The 15,024-nt window shown below is 47.0% G+C and overlaps 7 protein-coding genes across 7 annotated transcripts; 3 read left to right on the top strand and 4 right to left on the bottom strand.

Moving 5' to 3' along the window:
* Nucleotides 1–134: 134 nt before the first annotated feature.
* On the top strand, nucleotides 135–1,507 carry CNBH1300 (hypothetical protein; the record flags this gene model as incomplete). Its single annotated transcript, XM_768582.1, has 2 exons — nucleotides 135–954; nucleotides 1,011–1,507. The coding sequence occupies 2 exons, from the start codon at nucleotides 135–137 to the stop codon at nucleotides 1,505–1,507; spliced, it is 1,317 nt and encodes a 438-aa protein (XP_773675.1).
* Nucleotides 1,508–2,263: 756 nt separating this feature from the next.
* Nucleotides 2,264–3,743, top strand: CNBH1290 (hypothetical protein; the record flags this gene model as incomplete). Its single annotated transcript, XM_768581.1, has 4 exons — nucleotides 2,264–2,525; nucleotides 2,585–3,024; nucleotides 3,084–3,634; nucleotides 3,695–3,743. The coding sequence occupies 4 exons, from the start codon at nucleotides 2,264–2,266 to the stop codon at nucleotides 3,741–3,743; spliced, it is 1,302 nt and encodes a 433-aa protein (XP_773674.1).
* Nucleotides 3,744–3,894: 151 nt separating this feature from the next.
* On the bottom strand, nucleotides 3,895–5,551 carry CNBH1280 (hypothetical protein; the record flags this gene model as incomplete). Its single annotated transcript, XM_768580.1, has 5 exons — nucleotides 3,895–4,105; nucleotides 4,156–4,803; nucleotides 4,856–4,953; nucleotides 5,015–5,096; nucleotides 5,151–5,551. 5 exons carry the CDS (start codon nucleotides 5,549–5,551, stop codon nucleotides 3,895–3,897), a joined length of 1,440 nt encoding a protein of 479 aa, XP_773673.1.
* Nucleotides 5,552–6,277: 726 nt separating this feature from the next.
* CNBH1270 (hypothetical protein) lies at nucleotides 6,278–7,936 on the bottom strand (the record flags this gene model as incomplete). The annotated part of the gene is made up of 6 exons (XM_768579.1): nucleotides 6,278–6,948; nucleotides 7,011–7,078; nucleotides 7,130–7,503; nucleotides 7,556–7,696; nucleotides 7,747–7,813; nucleotides 7,863–7,936. The coding sequence occupies 6 exons, from the start codon at nucleotides 7,934–7,936 to the stop codon at nucleotides 6,278–6,280; spliced, it is 1,395 nt and encodes a 464-aa protein (XP_773672.1).
* A 586-nt stretch (nucleotides 7,937–8,522) lies between these two features.
* On the top strand, nucleotides 8,523–9,840 carry CNBH1260 (hypothetical protein; the record flags this gene model as incomplete). The annotated part of the gene is made up of 5 exons (XM_768578.1): nucleotides 8,523–8,566; nucleotides 8,866–9,277; nucleotides 9,321–9,355; nucleotides 9,413–9,734; nucleotides 9,784–9,840. 5 exons carry the CDS (start codon nucleotides 8,523–8,525, stop codon nucleotides 9,838–9,840), a joined length of 870 nt encoding a protein of 289 aa, XP_773671.1.
* Nucleotides 9,841–10,306: 466 nt separating this feature from the next.
* On the bottom strand, nucleotides 10,307–12,846 carry CNBH1250 (hypothetical protein; the record flags this gene model as incomplete). Its single annotated transcript, XM_768577.1, has 13 exons — nucleotides 10,307–10,546; nucleotides 10,610–10,728; nucleotides 10,789–10,907; nucleotides 10,975–11,195; nucleotides 11,286–11,699; nucleotides 11,760–11,826; nucleotides 11,883–11,939; nucleotides 12,004–12,037; nucleotides 12,098–12,193; nucleotides 12,261–12,355; nucleotides 12,416–12,488; nucleotides 12,561–12,612; nucleotides 12,685–12,846. 13 exons carry the CDS (start codon nucleotides 12,844–12,846, stop codon nucleotides 10,307–10,309), a joined length of 1,749 nt encoding a protein of 582 aa, XP_773670.1.
* A 667-nt stretch (nucleotides 12,847–13,513) lies between these two features.
* On the bottom strand, nucleotides 13,514–14,595 carry CNBH1240 (hypothetical protein; the record flags this gene model as incomplete). The annotated part of the gene is made up of 5 exons (XM_768576.1): nucleotides 13,514–13,676; nucleotides 13,735–13,980; nucleotides 14,034–14,325; nucleotides 14,394–14,426; nucleotides 14,505–14,595. 5 exons carry the CDS (start codon nucleotides 14,593–14,595, stop codon nucleotides 13,514–13,516), a joined length of 825 nt encoding a protein of 274 aa, XP_773669.1.
* Nucleotides 14,596–15,024: the final 429 nt, after the last annotated feature.

Genomic DNA, 15,024 nt, shown 5'->3' with positions numbered 1-15,024 from the left:
GTGGTTCCGAGGTGGAGTGTTCGAGACCATTCCGCATTCCCATCGATCTCAGCATAATTCCCGCTCATTGCCATCTCCCCTTTCATATACATATAACTTATCCCCTCTATCCCACACTTCCACCCACTCCCACCATGGCCGCGAACCACGGCGTCTTCTTCCACCCGCCACAGCCACTCTCCTCTCCCTCTGCTCCTTTCTTCACCCCGTCCCGCAAGCGCAGAGCCGCGTCTCCCACCCCAGATTCAGATCCCCTCTCTCCATGGCAGCAATCTGCTTCTCCTACGACTTTCGCAGATACTCCTCACCGTGAGAAGCGTAGACGCCCCAACTTGGCACATGGATTTTCCAGCCTATCCATCTCACCGACAGCCACGCAGTCTACAACGGTTCCTGACCAGCCCCGAGCCGATGACGACGATGAGGGCATTGGCCCTTCAGTTTATCCCAGGAATGACGACGTCAAAGTGGAGGTGTTACCTGATAATACCAACCGTTTATCCAGTTACCAACATCGCTCTCACCGTACCCATACAGACCAATGGGATCCTTACCATCCTCGACCATGCTCGTCTTCGTCCTCTCCTTCTCCAACGACATCAACTGACGAGACGTACGATTCCGATGCCACCTTCACTCGAAATGTCCCTCGTATAAAAAGATATGATGGGACAGCTCAACAGGCGGATGAAATCGTCCAGCCGGATGGTTCGTCCATGTTCACCGGCCCAGATCTGGGCGTTGAGGACGTCACCGGTATTCCTCCACCATTACGGGCAAGGAGACCCAGGGAAGAGGATATCGAGGGGATGGAGCATGCGGGCAAGAAACGGAGGGGGAATGAAATGGATATTGATATGAGCACCATGGACGAAAATACGGAAGATGGGTCAGTAGAGGAAAAGGATAAATTGAGAGGGCGCAAGACCGTGTGGTATGAACCAGAGAAGGACCGTACGTAACCTTATCACATACCTTTTACAATCTTGACTCCTAACATGATGTTGTAGGTATAGTCATTACATCATTATCCGATTCAGACTCCAGATCGTCCCGCTCACCATCTCCTGAAACCGAAAGCAGATACCTCTCTCAACCAGGGGAACAAGGCTTTACAATATCCCCATCTCTTCTCACACACTTGATGAACGTCCATCGAAACAAAGACCTGAGAGGTCCTCTGCAAGATCTACTCGAAAACAATCAAAAGAGTCTTACTCTTTACAGACCACTAGGCATCCCTGCTGACCGATGGAAAGAGTCGATAGTCAAGACGTGGGAGGACGCGCGAAATTACGACGACTCGGGGAGGTTTGAAGAAATTGACGACACTGAGGACTTTGGCAACAACATCCGCTCGACAGGCAACAATGATGAAGGGATGGATATTGAAGGCACGGTACCTGCATGGCAAGGAGGTGCTTGGAATACGGGTGAGGCTGGAATGGGAGAAGGTGGTGCTGTTAGTGGTGACGGAGATGTGGATATGGCTATGGACGTGGAATAAAAATTGTATACCCTGTATTGAATACCAGTCATGACCTAAAATGCATGTTGCCATTAGTACATTATTGGTCGTGTGACCACTCTGAAAATTGCTGCGGTGTATAAAAGGTCGGACCCGTCAAGGCGGGCGGGGCAGAGACGTAGTTTTGCTCCGGCTGATCATCTCCTTTGTCGAAGACTTCATTGACAACAAAACAGCATGCGCTTCAGAAATAGTCTTCCGTCTTGCCTGCAAACAGCCCTGCCCTCGCCTCTTCACACAAACATGGCGCGAACGAATCCAAAGAAATCAACTCAAAACGAGAAGAAGGACTGGGGCGAGGTGACGCCGGAAGCGGTTCAAGCTCTCTGTGTGCGTTTTTTTCTTTTCTCGGTTTCTTTCAAAACAGTCATTTCATTATTCACGGAAAACGCTGATTTCATTACCAGCTCGCCAATGCACCACGTAGCTTGCTATATCGTCATCCGGTACTACGGCGAATCTACCTTGTGATATTCGTACTCACCACCTTGCTCACTCTCCTACCGCTTTGGTCTTTGCTTTACCTTCCGCGCTCCAATCGTCCCCGGCGGTCATGGACTTTACAACGTTGTTTACGCGTGCGCTGGAGCCGAAGACTATGCGGCGTTGTGGCTAGATGCGAAATAGATTATCTTGGTAGAGACTTGAATCTGGATTTGGTACGTGCTTTGATTTCTTATCAAACGTCGTCGCCAAAGAATCAGAGTTTAACACTCAGCCCATCCGAAGGATCCGATGCGATTATCGCACTCCCACCCAATGACAGTCCCCCCTGCCCCATTACATCTCCTTCAGGGGCACCCAAAGGAAATGCTAGAGCTGTTGCACCAATCACGAGGGTCTTGGGACCCTCATTTCATCTATAGAGCCAACAGGGCAGCTACAGGCGCGTGGGGCGCTTGGAATAGTCGAGACGAGAAGGAACTGTCTAAAGAATACGGATTTGAACCTGTCAAGGCTTTTTGGTTCACCGGGGAAAAGGGCGCACCAGACGAGAGTGAGCTCTATCAGGACACAAAAAAAGGAAGCTTGATACACTGACAATACCAACAACAGAACCTAAACCTCGCCAAGATGGCGGCCCGGTTATTCTCCATTTCCATGGCGGCGGATATCTTTGCGGCACAGCAGCCGAAACAGACTTGACTTCCTCCATCTGCAAAGCTCTTGTCAGTTACTCGCCCGTCCATCATATCCTGTCGGTAGACTATCGGCTAGCACCAGTCGGACCTTGGCCATTACCTCTACTCGATGCGATCTCCGCTTATCATTATCTCGTAAAGATAGAGGGAATACCAGAGCAGGATATCGTTATTGGTGGCGATTCAGCTGGCGGGCACCTTGCGATGGCGTTGACTCGGTGGTTGAGGGATGAAGGCGATCATGTAGGCCTCAGTATGCCTAGGGGCATCGTTCTCATGAGTCCATGGGGCGATTTGGGATTCACCAACGCGTGGGGTGCGGACGAATACAAGTACAACGCAGACTCGGACACTGTAAGTTTGCTTTTCCTGAAAAAAGTGGACCATTTTGGCTAAAACGGTGTGGTCCATAGATTGACGACACTTTTGGGCCATTTGCTTGCTCACTGCTTCTTCGTGCTCTTCCCCTATCCATTCTATATTCCTCGCCATATCTTTCACCCGCGTCTTCCACCTTATCGGCCACAAGTCTATTCAACAATTTCCCACCAACCTACATTGTTTATGGCGGAGCAGAGCGGCTTGCGAAATCGACGGAAACGTTATACTCGCGAATACAGCTGGCTCGTCGAGCTGCCGACAAAGTCCTTGTTCCAGACAGACTGTTCGCGAGCCCAGATGCGGTACATGACTTTGTGATCTTTCCATGGATGGCGAGAGAGGCCTCACAGGTGTACGAAGACTTGGATAAATGGCTGCGAGAACTCTTAACTACTGATATATGTAGTCCGGCAGCGGCTTCAAAAGAGTCCTTGAAGCAACCGAAGAAAATCACAGATCAATGTCGACTGACTAGGCAAAGAACATTGGAAAGCCTTAGATCTCACAAATCCCCACGAATGTGCGCTGCGCCTGATTCTGGAATGCTCGAGCTGGTCCAGGACATGCAAGAAGAGGGAATGAGGTACGGCCAGCCATTGAAAAGCAAGAGTCAAGAATTTCAACTGACTTCAGCATGATATAGCATGATTGAGATACCCAAACTCGACCTGGGCTCGACCGCTATCACCTGAAATATAAATTGTCCTGAATCATTATGTGCGCGATGCGTTCGCAGTTTTATCCTGGACGTCTGATTATCATATCTCCCACACCATTTACACCTGTAGCTGGAACTAGATGTATACCTTCACTGTAATCGGTACAACATAACAACGGTTTAACTTAGTACCCATCAATCACACTAATGCGAATGCTGCGATCGTAACCAATGCTAATAACTTCCCATCCTCCAGCTTCCCCGGGGATGATGCAGCAATCTCTGACAACTTCGCTTACTGCTTTCCCAGAATTTGAAGTACCATGAACCTTGACGCTAGATCTAATCTCCCCGTTCAAGGCGATTAAATTAAGGAAACCGTTGTGCGTTGTTGTCCTACATCTGTGTCAGTGCCCAAAGAAATCGTACCCTGCTTCATGACGTACACTATACCAGAGCCGTCTGGTACCCATGCCATTCTAGGCAAAACATAGTCATCTCCACCGGACCCAGTCCACAAACATCCCAGCCTTTCAGTTTCCTCTGGTTCAACACCATACAACAGGATTCTTTCTCCAGCGCCTCCCTTGTGATCTCCTGTCTGGCAAGCGACCATACGGCCAGAGGGATGGAGAGCCATGTTGAGCACAGAAAAGCTCACGTGGGTGTCCATCGGGTGAGGATTGAAACTTTTGGTTTTGATCTGCCACTCATCGTCGGGCGGACATGATTCGGAAGGTAAACGGACATAATAGAGCTGATAAGAAGATCTTGTTGTATACATTAACCAGGTTGAATCCGGGTGGAAAAGAATTGCTTCGGGATTGGCGTCAACTTGTATCCGATGAACTTCCGTGTACTGCAAATCAGGTTCACATGCTAACGACCAATGATCGGTGTCATCTAAAGGAATGTCATCCTCGTGGGTGGGCGGGGGAAGCGCTGATGACGTCGCAGCATAAACGACTATATGATGATCATAAGACGCGGTCGCCATAAAGTGTCCGTCGGAGGAAAACAGGACGCGCACAACGAATTTGGTTGACGAGAACGTTTGAAGGGTTTTGCAAGTCAAAATATCCGTGAGTACAGTTCTATATTGCGACTTTCAGTTTAACATTGGTCTAGGCGTCTTTGAACACTTACGTGCCATCCATAGAGCCTGTCAGAAGATACCGCTGGTTTTGAGGGTGGAAAGCGAAAGTCAAGATGGCAGCGCGGTGTGGTTGCAGAACTTTATTCACCTACATAAGTTGGTGGATGAGCCAATCATATAATACAGAACAGCCAGAAGGTCATACACACTTCTCCAGAGCTGTAATCTATTATCTTTAACGTTTTATCTACCGAAGTAGTGACAATGTCCAATGAACAGGACGTTCTGTAACTGTTTGATATTCAGTTTTAAATTTCGGTTACGCATGCTGTCCGGAAGGCTTACATAGCGGAGGATGTATCAAATTCTCTGCTTGGAACATTCACGGCCGCCACTGTCAACAAATTGGCTGCGGACACACCATGAAATCCTCTGTCCGTACTTCTCAAGCCCACTCCTGCACTAAGTTTAGCTTTCATCATGTCCTTCAATTTCCATCCTTTCCAAGTTCCATCGCGCGCGGGCGCATCAATATCGCTCTCATCAATCGTAGCCATTGCCAAACTGGTGGCTAACTGCTGAGATGACCAGTCTTCTACGACAGTGCGAAGGTCTGGGTTCGGGGGATGGGAAAAGTCGGGAGCAGCAATCTGTGCAGCTTGGAGAAATGGGTCCAGCGCCGTCGGATAATGGGTGGCGAGATAATGGGCAATCAAGGCCGGGATCCGGTCTGTGGCTGAAGACATGGTGAAGACAAATGCGGAGGCCAGATGGATGTCGTTCGTAGGGAGGCTTCTTAACCTCTTGACTGCGATGCCTACTGAATGATGTTTCTGACTAGAGGCGGGTTGCCGGCCAATCGATAAAAATGGACCAGAACGTAAGGCCAGTGAATATTTAGGATCAAATAACGTTGACACCTGAGTAAAGATGGATTGGGAAGATAAACGAAGAACTAGAACAAAAGAGAAATCGTTCTTGCATCCACTATTTCTTGTCAATCATCTCATCGATAGTGAAACCGCGGAATGCCGCTTTATTGCGGACGCGACGCGACACATCCTGCAGTCATCGGTCGGTGAACTCCGATATCATGACTTTAATTATTAGTAAAGAACGAAGCATCAATATATACACGGCCTTGGAGGTTGTACAGTACGAGTACTATCATTTTATTGCCGAGTCCCATGACAGTCAAGCAGAATGCCAGAAGGCTTCCATAACGAAGTCTAAATAGTGTCATAAGGTCATTCTTGAGTGGCATACGTCACATTACTCCATTGTCTGCGACTTTGTCACTTGTACTAACTACTATCCCTGTTGCAACTGCTCTACATTACGCTACTTCACCAGGTCTTTCTGGCTTCCAATGTAAGCTGTGATGAGGTGTCTGTCCGTGTAGATACCGATATTCTCAGGTTTTGAATATTACCATATATTGGTAGGGCTGGCGTCATGTGAATACAAGAGTATCAAAGATCCAGCCCCTTCTTCTCCTCAAAGGGGCTCTGCAAACCACCTTGCAACAAAGAATGTTGAATTGGAATCCCACCAGGCTTGACCTGATATTCATTTCCGTCTCTTCGTTTTGCTTTCTTAAAAGCCGGCTGGTTAAAGTCACGCCCATTATTAGTTCTTCTCGACTTTGATACTGAAAGTTTCATTGAGGGTTGAAGGCTAAGTGGCATTATAGATGATTGGGCCGTGGAGGGCTGAGGTGTCGAAAGGAACATCTTCTGCGAGGAATATGGAGCAGCGTTCGCCACAGAATAGGACGAATTTGATCTGATTAGCCTGGCTGGAGGCTTCGACGATGTTTCGGAAGTACTTTGGGAAGTTATGGATGTCATAGGCTGTATCAGGTTGATTTTCTTTTCATATTGGTGAGTTCCGATTGCTCGTGTAGAGGATGATGCTTGTTCGCCCCTTGCTGTGAGAAATGTTGTTCCCCTATCGTCTTCCTCCAGATTTTCATCTTCCATCTGGAGATCTGCCGCAGTGAAGCTCCGACCCCTTTGGAGAAGACTAGATGGTCGAGAAGATTTTGAATTACACCTCCTAAATGCTCGTGAGACTGGATTTGCTGGAATTAAAGGTTCAGATGATGTGACTGAATGCGATTGTGGTCGGAGTGATTCGATGGCTAAATTAAGTTGTCATTAAGCAAGGGCTTAAAGCCAAAATAATGAGATTATGATGGCTTACCGATAGGTTGTTGAAACATTATGTTCGTTTTCTCGTCCTGGGCGCTGGATTGCAGAGATGAAGAAAGCCTAACAGCGCTCTCAATACCTTGTTGAGACCTCACCTTATCACGGACCTACCTGAGAGCACGACCTAGATGGTCCTCTGAAACTCCTTCTGTTTTCTCCTGATCAAGGAAATCCATACTGTCCATCCTTCTTAGACCTGGGCGATGATTCCTTATTTCGCGAGGGAGCTTTCGTTCCTTTACATCGCGTCCAAACCTGCTTTGCTCTAATGCTATTTGGAGGACTTTAATCCTAGTTTCTTGCCATGTATGGGGCCAAAGCTGCAGCTGATTATCACCATGCGTGGCAGTTTGTCCGTCAACAGAGGCATGTGCAGCTATTCCGGGTATAGCAATGTAATCGGTTATTTCATCAATGACAGCGGATGGAGGAAGAGCATCCGGAGGGAAGGGAACCGAAAAATCCCTTGCTGGTCGCGACATTACCTTGACATTATCAACTTTTTGTTGCCCACCATATTCGCTGGTAGATACTCACAAGCTTGATGAATTCTTCTTCTTCTGATGTCCAAACACCACCGTTGAGCTCATCGCCTCGAGATTCAGCACCCTCGTCTCCACCAGAAATCGTGTAAGATACATTCTTCAAGTTACTGGCGGCGGCCGAAAATTGAAAGTACTGATCGTAGAGTTAGCTACGTCGTGAAGGATTGGAATGTGACAGCCTACGCTATCCTGATCCAGCGGTAAAGGCGTATGGGGGTCTTCCGAGGTCTTATCCCTGAAAATTGTGTCCCTTCTGATATGTCAGCTGGACAGATTACCGTTGATCGGAAGAAGCTTACTTGGCAGCTTCAGTAACGAGACCAACAGGCAGTGTCTTGGGGTGCATGAAGGGCTGAGGAAAGGCAATAGCCATTCTTATTTCTGCAGATACTGAGAATATAGCGAAAAGGTTAAAAGGCCGCGACGCTGAAGGGTGCAGATACGCGTTCAACCGACCGACCACTATTTGTACCGGGCCGACAGCTGCTGAATGAAGAATGACGTAATTATCATTTAGGTTTGACAGAGCGACGCGACGCGTCGTAATAACGTTTGATGCCCTCAGTCCGTGAATAATAATCATCGATCAGCAAGCTTTTTGTAATTGTTATTGCTGTTCCTCCTTTTTGGCAACCTGATCCTTTGTCTTTGTTTGGCAGTCTGTATGTGTGTAAATGCTAACCCAGTAACTTCATGTCCTATTGCATCCATCAATTCTCAACGAAACCGCAAATTGAGATAAAGAAAGACATCGCGCCCGTCAATACACTCACATTGTGTCACTTCACCAGACTTACAGGCACATAATTACCCTCAATTCACCATGACGAGCAGTGATACAACAAGCAAGGCCACCCAGAGTTCCAGTCACAAAGGTAAATCATCAAAGAAGGTCGCTGAAACTGCGCCCGATAACAGGAGCACGAAGCCCAAAAAAGCAACTGCAACATTGGGTCAAAATGTTGAGAAAGCCTATGACTCCATTACTGAATCTTTTGGAGGAGTAAGTACACAGTCCCAAGCAGTCCCATATGGAGCCATGTTGACCCATCAACCAAGGAAAGACAGATAAACAAATTTGCAAGTCAATTAAGAAGCTAAAAAGGTACTCCTAACTGACATTGCGCACTCAATTAATTAGATACAGCACCACAATCCTATATTCTATGAGTTTGTAGAGAAAACGTTATTTCCAAATGTGGCAGTTCGTAACAAAGCCAGCAAAGTTTTGTTCAGTATAATAAGTATTGGAATACTGCAAGTGTGGGTCACACGTTGTGCTCTTCCATCCGATATTAACAGCCCAACATGCTGTACTGACTCCCCTTTTGATAGCATTGTACCCATATTTCGGTGGCCTTTAACTTTATTGGCTTCTTTTCTGCAATTCACATTCCTGTATAGCTCAGGAATCAAGCAGCTGCGAAAGGGTTTCGCCAGCAGTCAAAGTGCAGCCAAGGTCAAGTCTATTCTTACAGTTTACGTGGTAACGTCTACTTTACAACTTGTCCCAGGCTTTATCTTTGATACCCGTTACCATTTTGGAGCATTGTGGGATTTTTTCTTACCATTTGTCCTATTTATTGTCCCATGGAAGGATGCTCCTGAACAGACTCTGGCAGCTTCACTATGTGACACTCTCTTCGCCACGCTCTCCACAAGCATAGGAACTCTATTCGCCCCCATCTTACCTGATCATGATGGTCAAATCACGGTGAGTGTTATCGTTGCAGATCCAATTAGGCTAATTTGAGCAGGCCATGCTTGCATCTGTCACTGTGGCATTGATGTTGTAAGTCTGATTAGGACAACTTTGAACAATCCGACCAAGAGGGTGATGGTATTGTAGCTGGGCTGGTTATCTGGCGGCCCAAGCTGCCTTCTTCATTGCCTGGGCTTTTGTTGGCTTGTCCACAGTCAATGCACTTGGACAGCCTTTGAAAACAAAGGAAGCCAGCTCTGTCAAATATTACAAACAAATGACTGTCTGGCATAATTTAATGGCTATCTGGCTGTGGAGAATCTTGATTTCAGCCATAGAGGGCATCAACGTACCTGGTATTGCTTCAGCAACTGGCCTTATCTTACACTTCGTGCCTACTTTCTATCTATGGGCAACTGTCTTTATGCTTTCTATGCTTGTGACAAAGAAGTCAGCAGATCATCATCATGTGCGCTTGATCATCATATTAAAAAAACTCCCACGCTCACATGCTTTAGAATGCTGATACATGGTATGCGAGATGCCTTACAAGATCTAGAACCATTACCAAGTAGAGGTAATCTAATCTAATCTGGCAGCACAATGCAGTGAGGTTCCATTACCCTCTCCAACTTCAATTACATTATCATCAGCCATAGCCTATATTTTGCTGCCCCTGTTAATTATATTTATACGAGATGTCTCCACACGATGGCTGAGCTCAGATCTAGCTGAATTGGGTAGTTGAGGTTGGTAAAAAATTTTGGATGGTGGTTTTGTAAAATAATGTTTCATCATTCAATTATGCAACATCACAGACAAAGCATCCAATGAGTAAGCATCACATATGACAAGTCCAAGATGATGGCTAGATATGAATCTATAACAATTAGCTAGATGTTCTATGCTAGATGTTCTATTTTAAGATACAATTGATTGTGTCACACTCCCACACCACACGTATAATGACGAGGCCGCCTCCGCTTTACAAAGTACTCTTCCCTTAGCAGGTATATGTTCTCGATATATTTCTCGACGACCTTAAGCCTCCTCCTCTTCGCTCTCGTTCTGTACCTGCTTTGCCTGTTTTCCTCCGGACATGATCTGCTTCATATCAAGTTCTCTGATTCCTAAGCCTGATAAGAGAGTGATCACACTCAGGACTACGGTACAAATGAAGACAGCGTGTAGACCTTTCTGATAAGATGCAATCGCGATGGACTTGAGAGGCTCTGGGAGATAGCGAATAGAAGCAGACGATTCTCGGATCGACGCAATGATCTGTGGAACAATCGTTGTCCTAGATGTCAGAAAAAAGCTCGATCTCTTTGGTGTGCAACTCACCTCTTCTGCATTAGGACCTCGTATCCTCTTTTCCAGTTCCCAGGTCAGAACTGCCTGAGTCAAAGCTCCAGACAAGGCTACACCCAAGACTTGGCCGATGGTACGGAACACATAGGACACTGAGAGAAAGTAGGTCAGATCAAAGGCAGGAAATACTTTTCGTAGCCATAAATGCTCACAACTGGTAGCAATGGCGACATGCTCAGGCCCGACATCTGCAATAAGAGCGACGATGGTCAAGGTGGTAACAGCCCCCATGGCAAAACTGGTGAATGACATGTTCGTCCAGAGCATCCACCTGAGATGTGGCACTTGTGATCAGCTTCTTCGCGTGTTAAACGTTGACCATGATCCAAAGAACTCACTCAGATGTACCAAGTCTCCAAGTGGAGATCAAGAAGCAACCAATCACTCCAAAGCATGCACAAAAAGTGTTGAGCCAGTAATATTTATGAGTTCGTCGAACAATGAGTCCAGCGCCGAGAGAGCCAATCACGCCGACGAACGAGTTTGGAATAAGATGAGCGCCGGCGTTGGAAGCGGACATTTGTCGTACAGTTGTAAAGTAGAGAGGGACACTATATAGCTGTTCGAGAGAGACTATTAGTCAATGGTATCATTACCGCGCAGGAATGGAGGACTGACATAGTCAGGGGACGAAGGCGGAAGTACTTACAATAGCAAAGTTGGCCACAGACAACACAAAGTTATTGATAGCAACCGCAACCGGAGTTCGACTGACCAGTAGCTCAAAAGGCATGACGGGCTCGGCTGCCCATTTGAGTTCTACAAATAGGAAGAGGACGAATAAGACAGCACTGGTGGCGAATAGGCCGATCATGATCGGATCAGACCAGTTGTACGCATTTGTTGCAGTAGAGTTAATATTGAGCGAGATGGCGATCAGAGCGGCGCCTACCCATCCGGCAAGTAGGAAACATCCCAGAAAGTCGATCCGCTTGAAAAGCTGCATAGCGGTTTGCTTAACAGCCGCAGGGTTAGGTGTAGCGGCACCTGAGCTGGGGCGTGATGGGACATCATATCGAACATTGGAATGGACAAGATAGCTGGCAAAGAGGAGAACAGGAATCTAAGGACGGATAATGTAAACTTAGAATTTTTGCGTGAGAAATATGTTGAAAAAACGTACCTGAACCCAAAAAGCCCATCGCCAATTGAGACAATCGTTGATGAGAGCGCCGATGGGAGCGCCGAGACTACAAATCACAGTGTCACACAGAGAATCGCATTTCATGACAACTGAGCAGCTTACCCCATTCCGCTACCGAAGGCAAGATTGGCAAGACCTTGGAAGATACCTCGATGGGTGCTGCATACATGGAGTTAACGAATTGGCCCTCACAGGATAGAGTTACCGAAAACGCGATGCTCACATAGGGACGATGTCGCTCATGATGGTACTTCCAACTATTCCAATGGTCAGCTTCATTCCACTTCGGGGAGCCATTTTCGTCCCGGAAAACCCACTTATACTGAGACCACCTCCACCCATACCGGCTAGTGCACGAGCAGCAATCAAAGCCTCCATAGAAGGAGCAAACGCGCACAGAAGATTACCAGTTGCTACGCAGTGACAGTTGCAATCAGCTTGATACCTCAAAAAGCTATTAGCGGGTCATTGAATGCCTACTGAAGATTGCAAGCGCAAGCAGCATTGAACCCTGACGACCAATAATGTTACACAATCGTCCGTAAATGGGAGTGAAGCAGCAGACTGAGAGCATACTACGAAGGCGGCGTGGAATATAAGCATACGCCGTCCCTTCTTGCTTAGATACGACTCACTATGATGTACCGAGCCATGATGCCAAGTTGGTCGCTTTGAACGATGAAGATATGGGTCCCAGCAAAGTAGCGACTGCATCATATCACTCAGCCAACTAACTACCTTTGCAAAACAACGGATGTGGCGGAAAATGTTCACACTCACCTACGGTACCGTCGAAGGCGTTCAGGAAAGAGGCTATCCACATCGAAGCACACTAACGTGATGATCATTGTAAGCTTTTCGCTAGCCATTATTCTCATACAAGAACACAAGCAGTATGACCAACCAAGATCCAAAATCGACGGGCGTTCAACCCTACCCTGTTGTAGCTCAATTTATGTTCATCGGTAGTCTCGATATCTTCAGAATGGTTTGGTTCGCTATAGAGCGTGGTCCCAGGAGGGGCGGGAGCCGGTTGCAGGAGTCGTTCTCTCTCGCCGAGAGTCATTGTTTCCAGTACTTTGTCCCGGGGAAGGGTGAATGTCAAATTGTTGACCAGCGAAAAAATATAGGAGCTGAGAAGACAAACGGACTGGGGAAGGACTAAAAAGAGGAGTCCCGTATCAACAGGATAGGTAGAAAGGTCAGAATGAGGAATTGCGAGAGAAGGATGATGGACAAACTGCTTCTTTTGGCGTGTCATTCATTACTTTTGCTTATCTCTCTGCCTTTCCTCACGCTCCCTCCTCCTACTGTGACGACGAACCGATTCGGCGCGGCGCTTCTTCTTCTGTATCGGTTAACTCCGACGGTTGAAATTGATTTTATTTGATTGATTATATTTGTATGTTTCCTTCTCCCAAATACTTCCATCCATTCATCCATTGTTGAAGCGGTACTAAGAAAGCAACCCCCATGCAAAAGTCTGTCAAATTACTTGCCTTCAAATTCTTTTCAGTCGTCGACATAAAGGGTGGCGCTTTAGGACTGTGCGATGTACCGTAGAATTCAGCGGAGTGTACAGATACCACAGATTTTACACAACTGTTCTTTGCGATGCTGCTGCTGTCATGTACTTCAAGTTGAAGCCACTGATCTACCAAATATACATGCGAAACAGTGACGGGATTCAATATATACACTGCATCAATGACCACCACGAAATTTATAGCACATCAATCAGGCAAATGTGCAGGGTCGATACCAGACACCCTTCCAGAAGCCCCTTGATCTAGGCCATCAAGCTCTTCCATATCCTCAGAATCTAGCTCAAAGTTGTAGAGATCCTTGTTAGCTTCAATTCTCTCCGCCGAACTAGCCTTGGGGATGGGAATAAATCTTTGGGAATTCTGTCAGACCGACTGATTCCTTCTGCGCCAAAAGCTGGTGCACTCACCCTTTCTGCAAACTCCATCTCAGCAGGATATGAGCCTCAGCTCTCTCATGCTTCTTAGCAACCTTGACGACGACTGGATCCTCGAACTTGTCCTTTCGGATCCTGACTAATGGACAGAATGCCTGCAGGACGATGCCCTTTTCAGAACAATAATCGACGACTTCGCGTTGCTGACACCAAGGGTGAAGTTCTAGCTGATTCACGGCCGGTAAAGGTCCAGGAAGTGCTTCAAGATGTTTTACGTTGCTAGAGCATTGAGTGTCAGGAACAAGCAAAAGGAGCATAGGACGTAAAGTCACAAGTTTGATACCCCAATATCCTTCACCCAACCTTCCTTCTGAGCCAGAGCCAATCCTTTCCAGTGAACGGCCCGGCCATCAGGGTCCGGTCTAGGGTGATGGATAAGCATAAGGTCGAGATATTCTTTTCCTGAACCCGATTGATCCAACCTCAAGACAGATTGGTGCGCTTCTTGGCAGACCTGCTCCGGAGTAGGCCTCTCAATTGAGCCATCAGGTCTAGGTTGCCATTTTGTGCAAATAAATATTTGGCTTCGAGGTATACCGGACTTTGCGATACCTGTACCGACCTCTGGTGGAACAATGTTCTTGAATCAGACAAACAACGCTTTAGTATTGAGAAAGGATGTCTAGATTTACCCCGCTCATTCTGATACTGCTGCGCTGTGTCAACTGAAATTGAAGAAAAGATATGTCAGTCTTGGCTGTCTCATCGATGTTCACAACAGTCTCTCAGTCAAGGAGGCTCACCCATCAGATAGCCGACTTTCATGGCATGCTCGACGGCGTCGACTGCTGTCTGATCCCTGAGACCCCCCGAACCAAGCCCCAGACGAGGCATCTTGCGACCTGTACGAAGGTTTACTGTACTCTCGTTCGTCAAACGTGGCATGATACAGGAATAAGCTAGAATGAGGTGAAAATGATAAGATAGCGGAAAAAAAAGATCTCACTGGATGAGACACATATATAAGTGTGAAAGTACGCCTGGACGGATCCGCTTTGCGTGTGATCATATTATGTAGTATGAATTAAGAATGATCTCCACCCGGGCCGCTCGATACCGGCGGTGAGTGCTCGGCTTTAGTGGTGAAGTGAAGATCTCCTGTGCTCAAATACCGGGTCACAAGAGATTGAGAGGCTTCAGGCAACAAGACGTAATAAGACAGTTGCAGTTGTCCGTTGGAAAGACGACTATCATCGATGAGTAGAGTATCTCGACGATCGCTTTTCTGACGACGAGCAACGGAACATCGTGAGGATCAAGTAA

Source organism: Cryptococcus neoformans, chromosome 8 (genome assembly GCF_000149385.1).
Source record: "Cryptococcus neoformans var. neoformans B-3501A chromosome 8, whole genome shotgun sequence".
NCBI classification, from domain to species: domain Eukaryota; kingdom Fungi; phylum Basidiomycota; class Tremellomycetes; order Tremellales; family Cryptococcaceae; genus Cryptococcus; species Cryptococcus deneoformans.
This window is presented reverse-complemented; position numbering and strand designations above follow the sequence as displayed.